Consider the following 15,130-nt stretch of genomic DNA (forward strand, 5'->3'; position numbering starts at 1 on the left):
CCCGTAAAACAATAAATCCCACAATCTTGCCTGGGTCATTTTCAGCTTTTGTTATTAGCTTGTTTAAGGTCAAAAGAAGGATCAGGTGAAATTCATAAAGAAATTTCATTTTTTTGCCTCTGAAAATCACCTTTTGTTTCTGCCAAAATATTAGAGACGAATGTAATCACGGTGTTTCACTGATGGCAAGAATTTCTCTCATAGCTTTAGCTAGAACCCACTAGAAACTCCGCGCAACGCACTAGTAGATTAAAATCTTAATTTAGAACCTTTCCCTATACAGTGCTCAAATTCTACTTCTGCCCACAGGTTCAAACATTAACACTTGAAAACATCAGAAATATTTTGCTCTGACTCCAGACTGAGGTCAACACACTTTCAAAATTAGAAAAATTCTCTACATTTTCTTCTTGTTAACACCACATAACTGAGATCCCTAATCAGTTCTCTTGAGATAATACCACTATCAAGGTTTTCCCTTATTGTTTGTTATCAGTTAAGCCCACCAAAGGACATGCAACAAAGAAGAAAACACTGGGTAGCAAAAGGCTATGGCAGCAGTATTAGGGATGTAAGTGTTATGGTCAGTTGTCTGTGATGTTGCTGATAGAAGAAAGACTGGGAGCAGATCTATTTTGAAAGTTATTGACTTTGTATTTCATATCAAGAACTAGAGATTTTGTAAAGTTGTTTTTGAAGGCAAGCTGCACCACAGGTGTCATAAATATAAAGGGAAGTGTAACCACCTTTCTGTATACAGAACTATAAAATCCCTCCCGGCCAGAGGCAAAACCCTTTCACCTGTAAAGGGTTAAGAAGCTAAGATAACCTTGCTGGCACCTGACCAAAATGACCAATGAGGAGATGTCATAAATATAAAGGGAAGGGTAAACCCCTTTGAAATCCCTCCTGGCCAGGGGAAAGCTCCTCTCACCTGTAAAGGGTTAAGAAGCTAAAGGTAACCTCGCTGGCACCTGACCAAAATGACCAATGAGGAGACAAGATACTTTCAAAAGCTGGGAGGAGGGAGAGAAACAAAGGGTCTGGGTCTGTCTGTAGTCGTCTTGGCCAGGGACAGAACAGGAATGGAGTCTTAGAACTTTTAGTAAGTAATCTAGCTAGGTATGTGTTAGATTATGATTTCTTTAAATGGCTGAGAAAAGAATTGTGCTGAATAGAATAACTATTTCTGTCTGTGTATCTTTTTTGTAACTTAAGGTTTTGCCTAGAGGGGTTCTCTGTGTTTTTGAATCTAATTACCCTGTAAGATATCTACCATCCTGATTTTACAGGGGGGATTTCTTTATTTCTATTTACTTCTATTTTTTATTAAAAGTCTTCTTGTAAAACACTGAATGCTTTTTCATTGTTCTCAGATCCAAGGGTTTGGGTCTGTGGTCACCTATGCAAAATGGTGAGGCTTTTTATCCAACATTTCCCAGGAAAGGGGGGGTGCAAGTGTTGGGAGGATTGTTCATTGTTCTTAAGATCCAAGGGTCTGGGTCTGTAGTCACCTAGGCAAATTGGTGAGGCTTTTTACCAAACCTTGTCCAGGAAGTGGGGTGCAAGGTTTTGGGAAGTATTTTGGGGGGAAGGACGCGTCCAAACAGCTCTTCCCCAGTAACCAGTATTAGTTTGGTGGTGGTAGCGGCCAGTCCAAGGATAATGGGTGTAATATTTTGTACCTTGGGGAAGTTTTGACCTAAGCCGGTAAAGATAAGCTTAGGAGGTTTTTCATGCAGGTCCCCACATCTGTACCCTAGAGTTCAGAGTGGGGGAGGAACCTTGACAGGAGACAAGTTACTTTCAAAGCTGGGGGGAGGGGGGACACAAAGGGTCTGTCTGTTTGTGTGATGCTTTTGCCGGGAACTGAACAGGAATGGAGTATTAGAACTTGTTAGTAAGTAATCTAGTTAGAAATGTGTTAGATTTCCTTTTGTTTAAATGGCTTGTAAATAAGCTGTGCTGAATGGAATGTATATTCCTGTTTTTGTGTCTTTTTGTAACTGAAGGTTTTGCCTAGATGGATTCTCTATGTTTTGAATCTGATTACCCTGTAAGGTATTTACCATCCTGATTTTACAGAGGTGATTCTTTTACTTTTTCTTTAATTAAAATTCTTCTTTTAAGAACCTGATTGCTTTTTCATTGTTCTTAAGATCCAAGGGTTTGGGTCTGTGTTCACCTATGCAAATTGGTGAGGATTTTTATCAAGCCTTCTCTAGGAAAGGGGGTGTAGGGCTTGGGGGGATATTTTGGGGGGAAGACGTCTCCAAGTGGGCTCTTTCCCTGTTCTTTGTTTAACACGCTTCGTGGTGGCAGCATAGGATTCAAGGACAAGGCAAAGTTTGTACCTTGAGGAAATTTTAACCTAAGATGGTAAGAATAAGCTTAGGGGGTCTTTCATGCAGTTTCCCACAACTGTACCCTAGAGTTCTGAGTGGGGAAGGAACCTTGACAACAGGTATGGTATATATTCTGAGTAAGGTAATTTACCACACATTTCCTTGCAAATCGCAATAATATCAGCATTAACTGAGTTATATTAATGGGATAAGTAGTCTTTGTGTCTTTGAGAAATGATTGAAAGTACAATATTTATGTGACAAAAACTCTTGAACAACAAACATGTCTGAGTCTCGCTGCTGAAGAGAAACTCCACAAAGACATATATAAAAAAACTCATTCTAAAGAATATTAGAAAGGGCTATTTACTTGAAATTTATGGTAGGTTATAAATTTGAGGGAAAAAGTCTACCTTTTTAATGTAACTTAATTGAAATGAATATTAGTTGTTCCTTTTCCAAATAAAAATACAGCAGGGTGAAGGGTTTGTACCTCCAATAATATATTCAAGTTCATATAGTCTCTGTTACTTTACACCCCTGGACTGGACAAAACTACCCAATGATAGAAGAGTTAAAAAAAGGCTCAACGTTGGCTAAATAGGAAACATTTTATTCACTTAGTCCCTGAACCTCCAGAGACTCACACACATGCTTAATTTTACACACTGTGAGTTGTCCCACTAAAGTCAAGAAAGACTTCCATTGACTTCAGTAGGCTTTGGATCAGACCCAAAAGACATCAAGCTTCCAGTCCTGCATTCATATCACACCCAAATGCCCACTGAATTCAAAATACTGAATTACTGGTGATTTATACCTGATTTATGCTTTTTTTTAAACAACTAGATGAAGGGATTATACATTTTTCATTTTTCTTTCAGAAGGGATAAAGAATAACACACACACAAATCAGGAAAAACCAGAAATCCTAATTATTTTAGCAAACTTTTGAATGTTTTTTAAAATGTCACATGTCTGATAGGTGTGATGCACAGCAGTTCTTCACCAGGAATCAAAAAGTAACAGAAAGCAACATAATCACTGCAGACGGATTTGCAGACTTCTATCTCACAAACTTAATGGAAACATTTGTAAAGATTTCTTCACTTAGTGATTGAAAACATTAGTTCTGCTACTCTGTACTTATGTAAAAGCACAATTCTATTTAATCCATAGTAAAGTCAAGTACTGAAAATCCATACAGTATAAAATCAGGTTTCTACTGTATTTTCAAAGTTCTTGGGAGTAAGCCTGCAAGCTGTATAAAACTGGGATTTGGCTAATTTGAGTCCCCTCTATTAAAGGTAAGCATCAATCATGCAGAGGTCCTGTTGCTAATGTACTTAACTTTAAACTTGTGAGTAATCCCACTGAACTCACTGGCATCAGTGAGACTGCTCATGTATTGAAAGTTAAGCACATGCTTAAGAGATCTGTTGGATTGGGGTGAGGAACCCTAGAAAAGATCTTATATGCTCCACAGAACCAAGAAGTTGCTCCTGTGGAGCATTAGTTAGGGCAACTGCTGGGAAGCTAATCCACCTTGGCTAACTTGAAATGCCAGATAATCAGAGTTCAGGAATTGGTGCTGCACTGGATTGGATTATATATTAAATAGAGAGGATTTTAATGACATAGGTTCTAGGCCAAATCAGTATTACCCTATTGAATTCAGTGAGTCCATATTGGTGTAACAAAGAGCATAATTAAGCATCCTGCATCTAAATGATGTGTAAGGCATTTCAGATTGTGTTTATTATGTCAAATAAAATGTTTGCCAAATTCTGACCACAGGAGAAAGGGTTAATTTAAAAGCAGTGTTCCAATGTCTGGAAAGCTGGGTGATTAGAAACAGCCACATAAAATTGACAAATATAACATATGTATTCTTACCCTTCGGTCCGGAAAATAGTCCTAAAACTGTCCCCCAAGCTCTTGTAACTGGTTGGATCAGTTTTCCCTCTTTGAATTTGGAACCTAAAAAATACAATTTATAACAGCATGTGAAGTTAAGGATTTTAAAAGCCACTTTCAGCTTTCCAATTTCTATATAAAAGGGATTTTAAGGTTTATTGATATATCTTATTCATTATTATAGACTGTTCCTGATATTTATTCTTATTAACGCTACTTTCATAGGAGTTATTAAACAAAGGAGAAATACAGTTTTAAAAGTAACTTTTTAGTAGTTCATAGTATTCAGATAGCCAACACTTTTACAATTTACACCTCTTTCTTGTTGTGTAAAAAATAAACTGCTAATCATGGACTTGATCCAAAGTCCATGGAAGTTCATAGGAGTCTTTCAATGGTCTTTGAATCAGACCCTGTTTTCAGAAATCTGAAGTAGCATATTGTAATGCATTTTACCACTGTGAAATGAACCTACCATACAATTTCTTATTTTTAGTGTCTGATCCAACTCCAACTGAAATCATCAGGAGATTCTATTGGAAGTTAGATCAGGTGCCTAACAGTCACTTTTGGACATTTAACACAGAGGCGAACAATATAAAATGCAGCTATCAATACTTTAATTAAGTCACCTTTCTTCTGCTCATATTTTGACACATAATGAGCATTCAGCAGCAGGCTGACAATGCTTGCAGCACACCAGCCTTAAGAAAAACAACAAGATTATGATTTAAGACTGCAAACATACATGCCAGTATTTATAAACTCTGGATAAAGGTGGTCAGCATAACTCACTGTGTTAATCTACTGAGTGCTCCAAATGGGGGTACACCTAACTTCTCAAAGTGCCAATAGAGAAAAGGAAAAAGAGGCTAGAGCGTACATTCCCCATCCCCTCCACCCTTTGTTTTAAAAGTGTGTATGCGGGGTGGGGGTTGGGGGGATCATGACATCTTTTTCCAGTTTGAGCCTTGGATATACTGTGCTTTTGTTCACAGTTTGATTACACTTAGAAGTCTTTGGCTACATCCTACACAATAAGGGGACTTTGTAGAAAAAATTATCATCTAAAACCAAAATGTGTAGTCTTTCATTATATCTCATTTTTAAAACTGTAGAGCTACAAAGATGCTCACTTGAGTAGCCTAGCCAAGTTCCACATCAAGGGAACTTCAAACAGAGTTGGAAGAACATAATTTCTTTTTCGATTTTTTCAATTACTATCCAGCATCCAAAACAACACAAACACAAATGTTAGTAATCTCAGTTCAGAATAGCATTGTTTGAGGCCATCTACAGACTGCCATTATAACTCATGTAACATCAGCCCTGTGCATTAAATAACGCCTGCTTCAAAGAATCATTCAGACATTAATTATTATAATCAAATACTGCTGGAAGTCCTAAGCAAAAGATAAAACAAGCATGTTTACCTTTTTATTTATATTCTTCACACATAGCATACAGTGTTTTAGTGTTTTAGACAGAAAACATACAAATATGGCTTCTTAGTCTGATTAGACACCATCAGCTTCAAATAATACCACCAACTAGTACAATTTTAGTTAAATGATATTAAACAGCAATTTTCTCTTCCATCTCAACTGGATTCAGCAGGATCAAAAAAGGTTTTCACATTTTAGCAAAAGGCATTCTTAGTTTTGCCTATCAGTGTTTCCTAAGCTGTTTGCACTAACAAATCTAAGCATTTTCTTCACTCTGGAAGACAAATTTCCAGTGATGTAATATAATTCTTTGGGCAATTATGAAGGCAAACCCACATCTTTTTTGAATGCATTTAGAAGGAAATGTTGGATCGCTCCATAGTCCTAAGAAAAGCAGTTCAGGCACATGTGGGATCTCCATCTGAGGTAACCTCTTTTATTAGTGAGAGAACTTGCTGCCAAGTTGGCAAAGCAGAGACTGCTGTTCTAGAGGTTTACACTCATGTGAGAGTTGATGCATAACATTTTGTCTGAAAAGAACCCTTGGGAAGGTTAATAGCTGAAAATGCCTCAATGGCATCGCACAAAGTCCAACAGTAATAACAGCAACGGAATGTTGTAAGTTGTTACATTACACTAGCCAAGAAATCAAGACTGAAAAAAAATCTTAGCACACACACACATGTAGGATTTATACTAATATTAGTATGTTTAAGCCTTGATCATTTATACCTCAAAGTTTAAATTCAAAAGTGATGGGCTCCATTTGTTGTAAAAAGAAACCTTGTAAAAATTCACTAGTAATTGAAAGAAATTGTAGACTAGTATTTACATAGAAAGACTGTCCTAAACCATAAAACTTTTTTCAGAAGTTTTTAAGACTTTCGTCCTAAGCAGAAATTTAGAATAAAGGTGATTGTTTCTAAAATACTCTTGGAAAAACGTAGGCCCCTATCCTGTAAATACCTATGTATGTGCTACCTGTACACATTCACATTATTTAACAAGACTACTCATGTGCATAATTTTAAGCACATGCATAAATATTTGCTGGATTGGGGCCTTAATCCTGGGCTACCCCAACAGAGATAATATATATTAAAATTATTTTACTTTAGCTTTATCCTATAGCCACATACAACTGTCCTGTATATTTCTTAATTCTTAATATTTCTGCTCATAAAATGCAGAAACCGAATAAACACTTTAATAAAATAATAGTTAATTTATTTGTATCAGTTTATGGGGTAAAAGGATAACTTCTTACTAAAAATGTTAAATAATATTTTTTACATTTATTTCAATTTCTTTTTTAAAGGGAGAGAAGATCTTAGTATTAAGTGAGTCCATTTGTAACACTGACACAAACAACATATTCCTTCCTTTAGGGTTTTTGGATTAATTCCTTCCCTAGTAAATCTTTTTAATAGCTTTAACAGCAATCCTAAAATATATGCCAATTATGTGCTCTAATGTAGATCTGTGAACTGGGTTATTTGATTTGGAATTGCTTGCCTCAATAAAATAAGGTTTAACTTTTTAATGTACTAGCTAACTGATCACCAGTACTTGTTAGAAGAAGCTAGAGGAAGAACTGACAAGATGTTTATTTGTTTTGCTGGGGGGAGGAGCAGCAGCCACAGCAGCACCCTGTAGTTGTACTAGTAATAATAAAGAAGGGTGAAAGCATTCACTTCAAAAACAACCTGGTCTGTTTTACATTATTCACTAGGGGATTGAGCACAACCTGGAGACACACAATGCTTTTTTTCTGCTTCAAATCTATTTCTCTCTGAAAACAGTATTAACTAAATGCTTATATTCAAGTGAATTTCTTGCGCTTTGGAAACCGGAAGACTGTGTCTTATACATTATTGGCTTGTTAGAATTACAGAAGCTAACCTGCCTGACTAAATAGAAAGGAGCACACATTTCTGGTCTGGTTAAGATTCCGAAGTCTAAAAAGCAAAACCTGCAACTAAACATTTTTCAGAGTCAGAGTGAAAGGACGCTAACAAGATAAGGCCACAGTCCTTTTCTAGGGCTCCATATGGGCACCTGGATCTGCCCATGCAGAGCCCTTTGAAGCACCTGGGTTAAGAGTGCATTAACAACGTTGCCACACAACAAGAAGCAATAGACAGTGGATGCTGCGACAAGGTGCAAGTTTATTGAACGTATCACTAGAAAAAGGTTCAAACAACTGACATTTTCCTCAACTGTAACCTCTTCTCCACCAGCTTTGCTGATTCTCTAGTCTGTTCAAAATGCTGCAGCAATAATTATCTCCCTCTCTCTCCTAAGTCTACCACAAAGGCTTCGTGATGTTTGTAAGAGGAGGCAGTAGCCACTGTCCTCAATCCACCCCAGAAGATTACATAAGAGGAGGGATTCCCAAGCTAGTTGAGGACAAGAGCCTGAAAAGGGAAAGGAAAGGACGGGTCCAGGAACGGTTATGGTTTCAGGTGGAAACCATGTAAAAATAGCCATTTTAAATGCTTTTCTTTTTGAGATTTTTGGTGTTTATTCAAAACCTAAACTCCAAGTTGTAAACCTCTGTGATCCAAAATCAAAGAAGCTATGATTAAATGACCCATATTTGTGCAGCTGTACAACTGCTATTTGTAGGACAAATAATCCCAGGTCCTTCTCACCTGGACATCGTGAAAGGGGTAATCTTTATGGACAGAAACTGCCCTTGAATGACTCCTCTAATGTCTTTTGCTTCATCACTCCATGAACCCCCTGGGGAATTAAATCCAGATAGACCGCATGGAAATGCTTGCATAGGTATTGTAAGCAGTTGATCAGGAATTTGTCTAATCATCTCTCTGCCAACAAGTTCCTCAGATCCATAATCCACATGTCTCACAGTTAGGTTGTTACCTTTTATGCTGCTAACTTTTGCTCTGTAAAGTTTTCCATCTTCACTATACTTTGCCATGCAAATATCACCACTTCTAATACTAGATCTGTTAGGCACAAATAAACTCCTCTTCAACACAAAGGATGCCCGTTTTCTTTTGCCATCTGTGCCAGCCATTTCCCATTAGTAATCATTGTACCATTCTGTGAAGCAGTTTCTGTGCAAAACCCTCTTACGTAGAGTGATCATATGTCCCTGAAAATCACACATCTGTTTCCACGGTCTGTCCCACTGTCCTTGCTGTTTTTACAAAATCCAGCGTTTTCTCCCAGTTTTTGTAAACTCCCGCAGTCCCCATATGCTTCCCAGTGACCCCTCCCTCTGCAAAAGTTTGCAAGCCAGTTTTACCCTGGATGCAGTGAAATCCACAGGATGGTGGGGAAAGAGAGGCTGAGGTGAGAGCCAGACACCTGGGAAAGAATTATCCGTAGAAACTCAGCACCCTCTCCATCTACTGCCCCATCGCCAGCTGTTGGAGATATTTGCCACAAGCTTTTCAATCAATGTTAAAAATACTATCATTTCCTTATTGTCAAAAAGGGGTAAATCAGTATTTGATATCTGTATTTAAATATACTGTCAGCAACCAAACCTTGTCCACACAGCACAGACTCATGGAGTCAATCCTGGCTCCATTCAACTCAATAGAACAGGGGTGGCCAACCTGAGCCTGAGAAGGAGCCAGACTTACCAACGTACATTGCCAAAGAGCTGCAGTAATATGTCAGCAGCCCCGCAGCAGCTCCCCCCACCTGCTCCCAGCTTCTCCCACCCACCAGCAGCCCTGCTGATCAGCACCTCCCCCTCCCTCCCCACACATCCCAATCAGCTGTTTGGTGGCGTGCAGGAGGCTCTGGGGGCAGGGGGGAGGAGTGAAGGCACAGCAGGCTCAGGGGAAGGGGTGGGAAGGGGTGGAGTGGGGGGAGGGCCCGTGGCAGAGCCAGGGGTTGAGCAGTGAGCACCCCCTGTGACACATTGGAAAGTTGGCACCTGTAGCTCCAGCCCCAGAGTCGGTGCCTATACAAGGAGCCGCATGTTGACTTCTGAAGAGCCGCATGTGGCTCCGGAGCCACAGGTTGGTCACTTCTGCAATAGAAGTTTTGCCCATTGTCTTCAATGGGGCCAGGATTTCACCCATGAATTCCAGAGATTCTTGGTGCTCAGTACTGTGCTGCCAATGTACCAGTTCTGCTGCTGAGAAGATCAAAGGGAAAGAAAAAATGGGTGCTTTCTCTCTCGCAAGAAAAAAATAGCATTTGGACCATATTCATGATCTTTGTTAATAGGTGAGTCTTCTGTCTCCCCTTTAACTTACACACCCTTATTACGTCTAACTGAGATGACAGCTGCACCGTGCAATTTTAAGATGTGAATCAAATCCTTGATATTTCCTTCTCTGACTGCAAAGTATGAAGGAGGGAAAGCATTTATATGCATACTGTAAATATATAACTTTGGGTACTCAGTCAATTTAGATGATAGATGGAAAATTGTTCAGCATAGTAACAAAAGCAAATTAAATCTTCTGTGCAATGTAAATTCTAAAAAAAGCTTTTAAACATGTATAGCTTTCTGAAATGTAAGGTCAACAGCTAGAACTTATACTTTAATTAATTTCCTGTGATTCCAGACATACATCATTGCAGTTGCTCCTATAAGCATAACTAGATTTGAAAATTGATAGTCTGAGGCTATATTTTTAGCAGTTTACATGCTTATATTCAAATATAACTAGATCACAATTTAAACAGCTATCAAATTTGTTAACTTAAACATTTACTCTGGTGCCATTTGTTAGGGCTGTATATGAATGCAGATTTGCACAACTACTATAAAGGCTGTATATGGCATTGCTAGTGCTTAAATTTCATGTGAAACCCGATATTATAAAATGGACCTTGATAAGGTAGTTTATTCTACTATTTGGCACAAATTCTTCAGGTTGTTTATATTACTTATGGGATAATAACTAAATTGAGAGTATAATTCTGCCGTTTATTTTAACAGTAAATCCTTCTAGTCACACAAGCTGTTGAACAAATGAACATTACGTTTCAGAACAAAAACCTAATTATTTTAAGCCATAGATATAAATTATGCAATATATGTGGTTATATTTTAAGTATTATAGGACTGCATTGATGATATTTTAAGTACAAGGCCATAAAGAAACATAGCAGAACAGTAACATTATAGAAACAGGCAAGGGGCAGAATTTTTTTAAAAACCATTTTGCATTTTAGACCTATATTTAGTTTTTACTCTCTACAGAGCTATCTCAGTTTTCTCTACTGTAAATTACTTGCTTCACAAATGATAAATCATTAGTACAGATAGACAAATACTACAAAAAAGTGTATTCTAACATTCATTTCAATAAAAACTTCATTCACTTTGATGGGATTCATAATCCTTCTTATTTACTTTCTGTGACATTTGGAGGAGCAAATATTTGTTTTTGGAAAGGCAAATTTTTTCAGTTATGTATACAAATATGTATTTGTATGAATATTCACAATGGACATACTTGTATAGCTATCTTGAAAGCTGAATGTGGGTTTGGGAATCCCCTAATTTGGAAGATGAATTCTATGCAGATTAGGTGACCAACCACAGAGTGTGAATAGCAAGTTACAAATACAGTAGTGAAAACTCATAGTAGAGTTCACAACCAATTCACAGATGGAAGTATTTTCTTGTCAATGAATAATTTCAAATAATGAACAAATCCTGAAAAAGCAAAGTCTGTTCAGAGATAAATTAGCTCCTATTTCTATCTAATAATATGTAGTTCCCTGTGAATAGTTCACCCAGTTCCAGTCATGAGAGTGAGATTACAGAACATTTTCTTTATGCACAATAAATTGATCCCACTTCATTGTAACCTTTTTGTATTATTACACTTTTTGGAGATTTTGTTGCACATCAGTTGCTCAACAGCTTGAGTGGTATTGCATGGTAGCTATCACCAACTGGTGTGCATGGGTTTTTTATCTGGGCAGGGAGGAGGACTGGATGTGAAGATATGTACTAGGGGTAAGGCCAGTGAGACGAAGGAAAAGTAGCAGTCATATTCTTGGGTAAAGGGTATTGTAAAAGTTAGGTGAATTACAAACAACTTAAAAGAGAGCACTGCCCCATATGGTGTCGGGGGCAGAGGGGAGGACAGAAGAAGTCAGGCTGAGGAGTAGCAGCAGACTTAATGCTTTTGTTTTTTGTTTTTTCCTTTGACTGGTAGTAACTACATGACCTGGCAAAAAGGTTTACAAATGTAAGTCACAACACTCAGCTCCAGGTCAAATCTTCTCATGTTCAAAAAAAAAAATGGACAGTGATAGGTGGCATGGATCTGGCAGAATTCTGGATGGTAAAAAATGGAGGAAGGGGCAGGAGGATTGCCTCAGACCTAGCAGGAGTGGAAAGATTCTTCCTGGAAAACAGGCAGGATGATCTAATTAAAGCCCAGGACTGGGACTCAAGAGGTTCTATTCCAGCCTCTGCCATGGACTTCCTGTGTAGCCTTAGGCAAGCCAATCAATGTGTCTTGATTTACCCATTTGCAAAGCACACATAATGCTTTCTTTCCACACAGGAGTGTACTGTGGCCTGATAAGTACTCTGAGAGATCCACGTGGAAGGTACTAGAGACATGTAAACTATAAATCAAACAATACAAGTAAACATTTGCCATTATTACATTCTCTTGCTGGGACCTGACTGAAAAGCACAGTGGTCAGTCCCAATGAAGAAAACAAGTTAAGAGGCTGAAGAAGAAGAAGACCCAGTTCCTGTAAAGTGGCAAAAAATTAACAATATATCAGGATAAAACCAAGCACAATTAGGTCTCCTCCGAAGTAACAAAATAAGGTTTAGAACTTGTATTCTATTACTAGAGCATGCTGTAGAGACTTGACATACCATCAGCAGGTTTCACTGAACTACTGTATATTTTATGTTTTGCATATACATGTTTGAGTATGTGCTTGCATATTCAAGGAAAAGAACATTTAAAGACATCTGAATCTGCCCTGGGATGTGTGTGGAGTTTGTCAAACCACAAACCTTGGTTCAGATTTCAAAACAAGGGCACAGAGTTTACTCTTTTATTTTCAGACTATAAGAGAACTCTGAAACCAATGCCCAATAATCACTCTGCACGGTGTTCATCAGTAAAGGAGGCAGCTTATTGTGTTGTTGTATATTGCACAGGAATTTTTAGCTTTATGGCTGCGTGGGAGTGCTCCATCAGTAAACTACTCATCACTTTGACAGATGAACTAGCTCAAAGGCAACATAATAACCAGCCCAAACAGTCTCCCATCCTGCATCGAAATACTAACTCTAACTTGTGCATACAATTTAAAAACAAAAAATTTTGTCTGGGAGAAATTCATCTCTGTGCAGAAGCAGAAAAGGCCTCTGCACCACCAAACTCCTTTTCTGAAGTTTTAAGTGGCTCAGCGGTGCGTGGAGTTGGCTCTCTGCATAGGGGTGAATTTCACACTTTGTAATTAGGTGCAATAATCTTATTCAGGAAGGTTCCTCATCCCTTTTATATTCCCCATTCATTTTAAAAACGCCTTTCCTTTATTCTTTGTGTTCCAGCTGAGAAGTCTTTTAGTCAGTGAAAAATCCAGGTGGGAGAAGGAAACCAGCACCGACATTTCTTGTCCATATTATGATAAATCAGATCAATTACTTTGCTCTTGTCCCTTCCCAGTTGAAGAGCCGTGAGAAGACGCTTGTTACAAACAAATCTTCTGACAACCTGAGATAGGTGAGGAGCAGAATTCATTCTGAAGTTCTCTTGGGCAACATCATGGTAATTTAAGTTATTTTATTTACTGCTGCAATACTACATGGATAAGGGCTCTAAAAATACCTCCGATACAGAGACAAATTTACAAATCCAAGTCTTCTCCTAGATGTTACCCTATCATAAACCTGACTCATTAAAAAACAAAACAACAATATGAGATCACCAGGAGACAAAAAAGTGCAATGACCTTCTGTTAGGATTGAAGCTCTGAGGAATTATTAAGTCTTTTTTTCTCCACACACTAATGTGACTTCTCCTTTATGTTGCACAATGCAAGACAAAACATACAGTAGCTTAAAAGGTAGAACCAAGAACTTTGTTCAAAAATAATTACAAAGCACTTAGAATATTTGGCAAAAACAGAGATGCATGAATTAAACCTGCCCAGGAGCAGGTCTAACTTGCCCATGGAACAGTTCCATGGAAATGTGCTACAGTAATTATGCTGAGGGCTAACAAAAGAAATAATTATAGCAGTCTCACCAGTTCATGACTCTCAAATATTTTATCATCTTCCTGAGAAAGAAATACAGCACAAGCCTCATTCAAACCATACATGTTTTTAATAATCTCATTCAGGAACTGCATTTTTCAAAACTAAATAACTCAAAGTTACCACTATTTTATTCCACATCAAAAACGGGCCAGAAAAATATCAAGCAAACTGCTAGCTGTGATGTTGTGCAAGTACGTTTTTAATTTTGAGGAATGAAATGAGAACATTGCTCAGTACTCAGTCAGTGCTGGTTATACAGTAGAAAAGATACCATATTACAATCTTGAACCTGCAAGCATTTGAGCAAAGAATCTACTGATTTCTATGAAGAATAGAACTACTGTTTATTTCCAAGTTCTGTACTGCACTTACAAAGAAAAGCTTTAACCTCTTATGCTAATTTCCTTCTTTGCAAAGAAAAACATTTAGGGTATGTCTACACTATGAAATTAAGTCGAATTTATAGAAGTCGGTTTTTTAGAAATAGGTTTTATATATTCGAGTGTGTGTGTCCCCACAGAAAATGCTTAAGTGCATTAAGTGCATTAACTCGGCGGAGTGCTTCCACAGTACTGAGGCAGGCGTCGACTTCCGGAGTGTTGCACTGTGGGTAGCTATCCCACAGTTCCCGCAGTCTCCGCTGCCCATTGGAATTCTGGGTTGAGATCCCAATGCCTGATGGGGCTAAAACATTGTCGCGGGTGGTTCTGGGTACATATCGTCAGGCCCCTGTTCCCTCCCTCCCTCCGTGAAAGCAAGGGCAGACAATCGTTTCGTGCCTTTTTTCCTGAGTTACCTGTGCAGACGCCATACCATGGCAAGCATGGAGCCCGCTCAGCTCACTGTCACCGTATGTCTCCTGGGTGCTGGCAGATGCGGTACTGCATTGCTGCACAGTAGCAGCAACCCATTGCCTTGTGGCAGCAGACGGTGCAATAGGACTGGTAGCCGTCATCGTCATGTCCAAGGTGCTCCTGATCGCCTCTGTGAGGTCGATCAGGAGCGCCTGGGCAGACATGGGTGCAGGGACTAAATCTGGAGTGACTTGATCAGGTCATTCTCTTTAGTCCTGCAGTCAGTCCTATTGAACCATCTTATGGTGAGCAGGCAGGTGATACGGATTGCTAGTGGTCCTATTGCATCATCTTCTGCCGGGCAGGCAAGAGATGAGGATGGTTAGCA

At 38.6% G+C, this 15,130-nt stretch overlaps 1 protein-coding gene across 18 annotated transcripts in view; it reads right to left on the reverse strand.

The window, feature by feature from the left end:
* The window catches only part of SLC25A21 (solute carrier family 25 member 21), a 396,597-nt gene that overhangs the window by 78,866 nt on the left and 302,601 nt on the right, over nt 1–15,130 (reverse strand). For 13 of the 18 annotated variants that reach the window (XM_073349071.2, XM_073349072.2, XM_073349070.2 and 10 more), the window contains one exon: nt 4,242–4,325. The exons of 1 other annotated variant lie outside the window; for it this stretch is intronic. In XM_073349071.2, the coding sequence (XP_073205172.1) occupies nt 4,242–4,325 (84 nt within the window). Of the gene's footprint in view, nt 1–4,241; nt 4,326–4,894; nt 4,967–15,130 lie in introns of all 18 variants that reach the window. 4 more of the 18 variants (XM_073349084.2, XM_073349085.2, XM_073349082.2 and 1 more) reach the window with 1 other exon arrangement.

This window comes from Lepidochelys kempii, chromosome 6, assembly GCF_965140285.1.
Source record: "Lepidochelys kempii isolate rLepKem1 chromosome 6, rLepKem1.hap1, whole genome shotgun sequence".
In the NCBI taxonomy this organism is placed as follows: Eukaryota; Metazoa; Chordata; order Testudines; family Cheloniidae; genus Lepidochelys; species Lepidochelys kempii.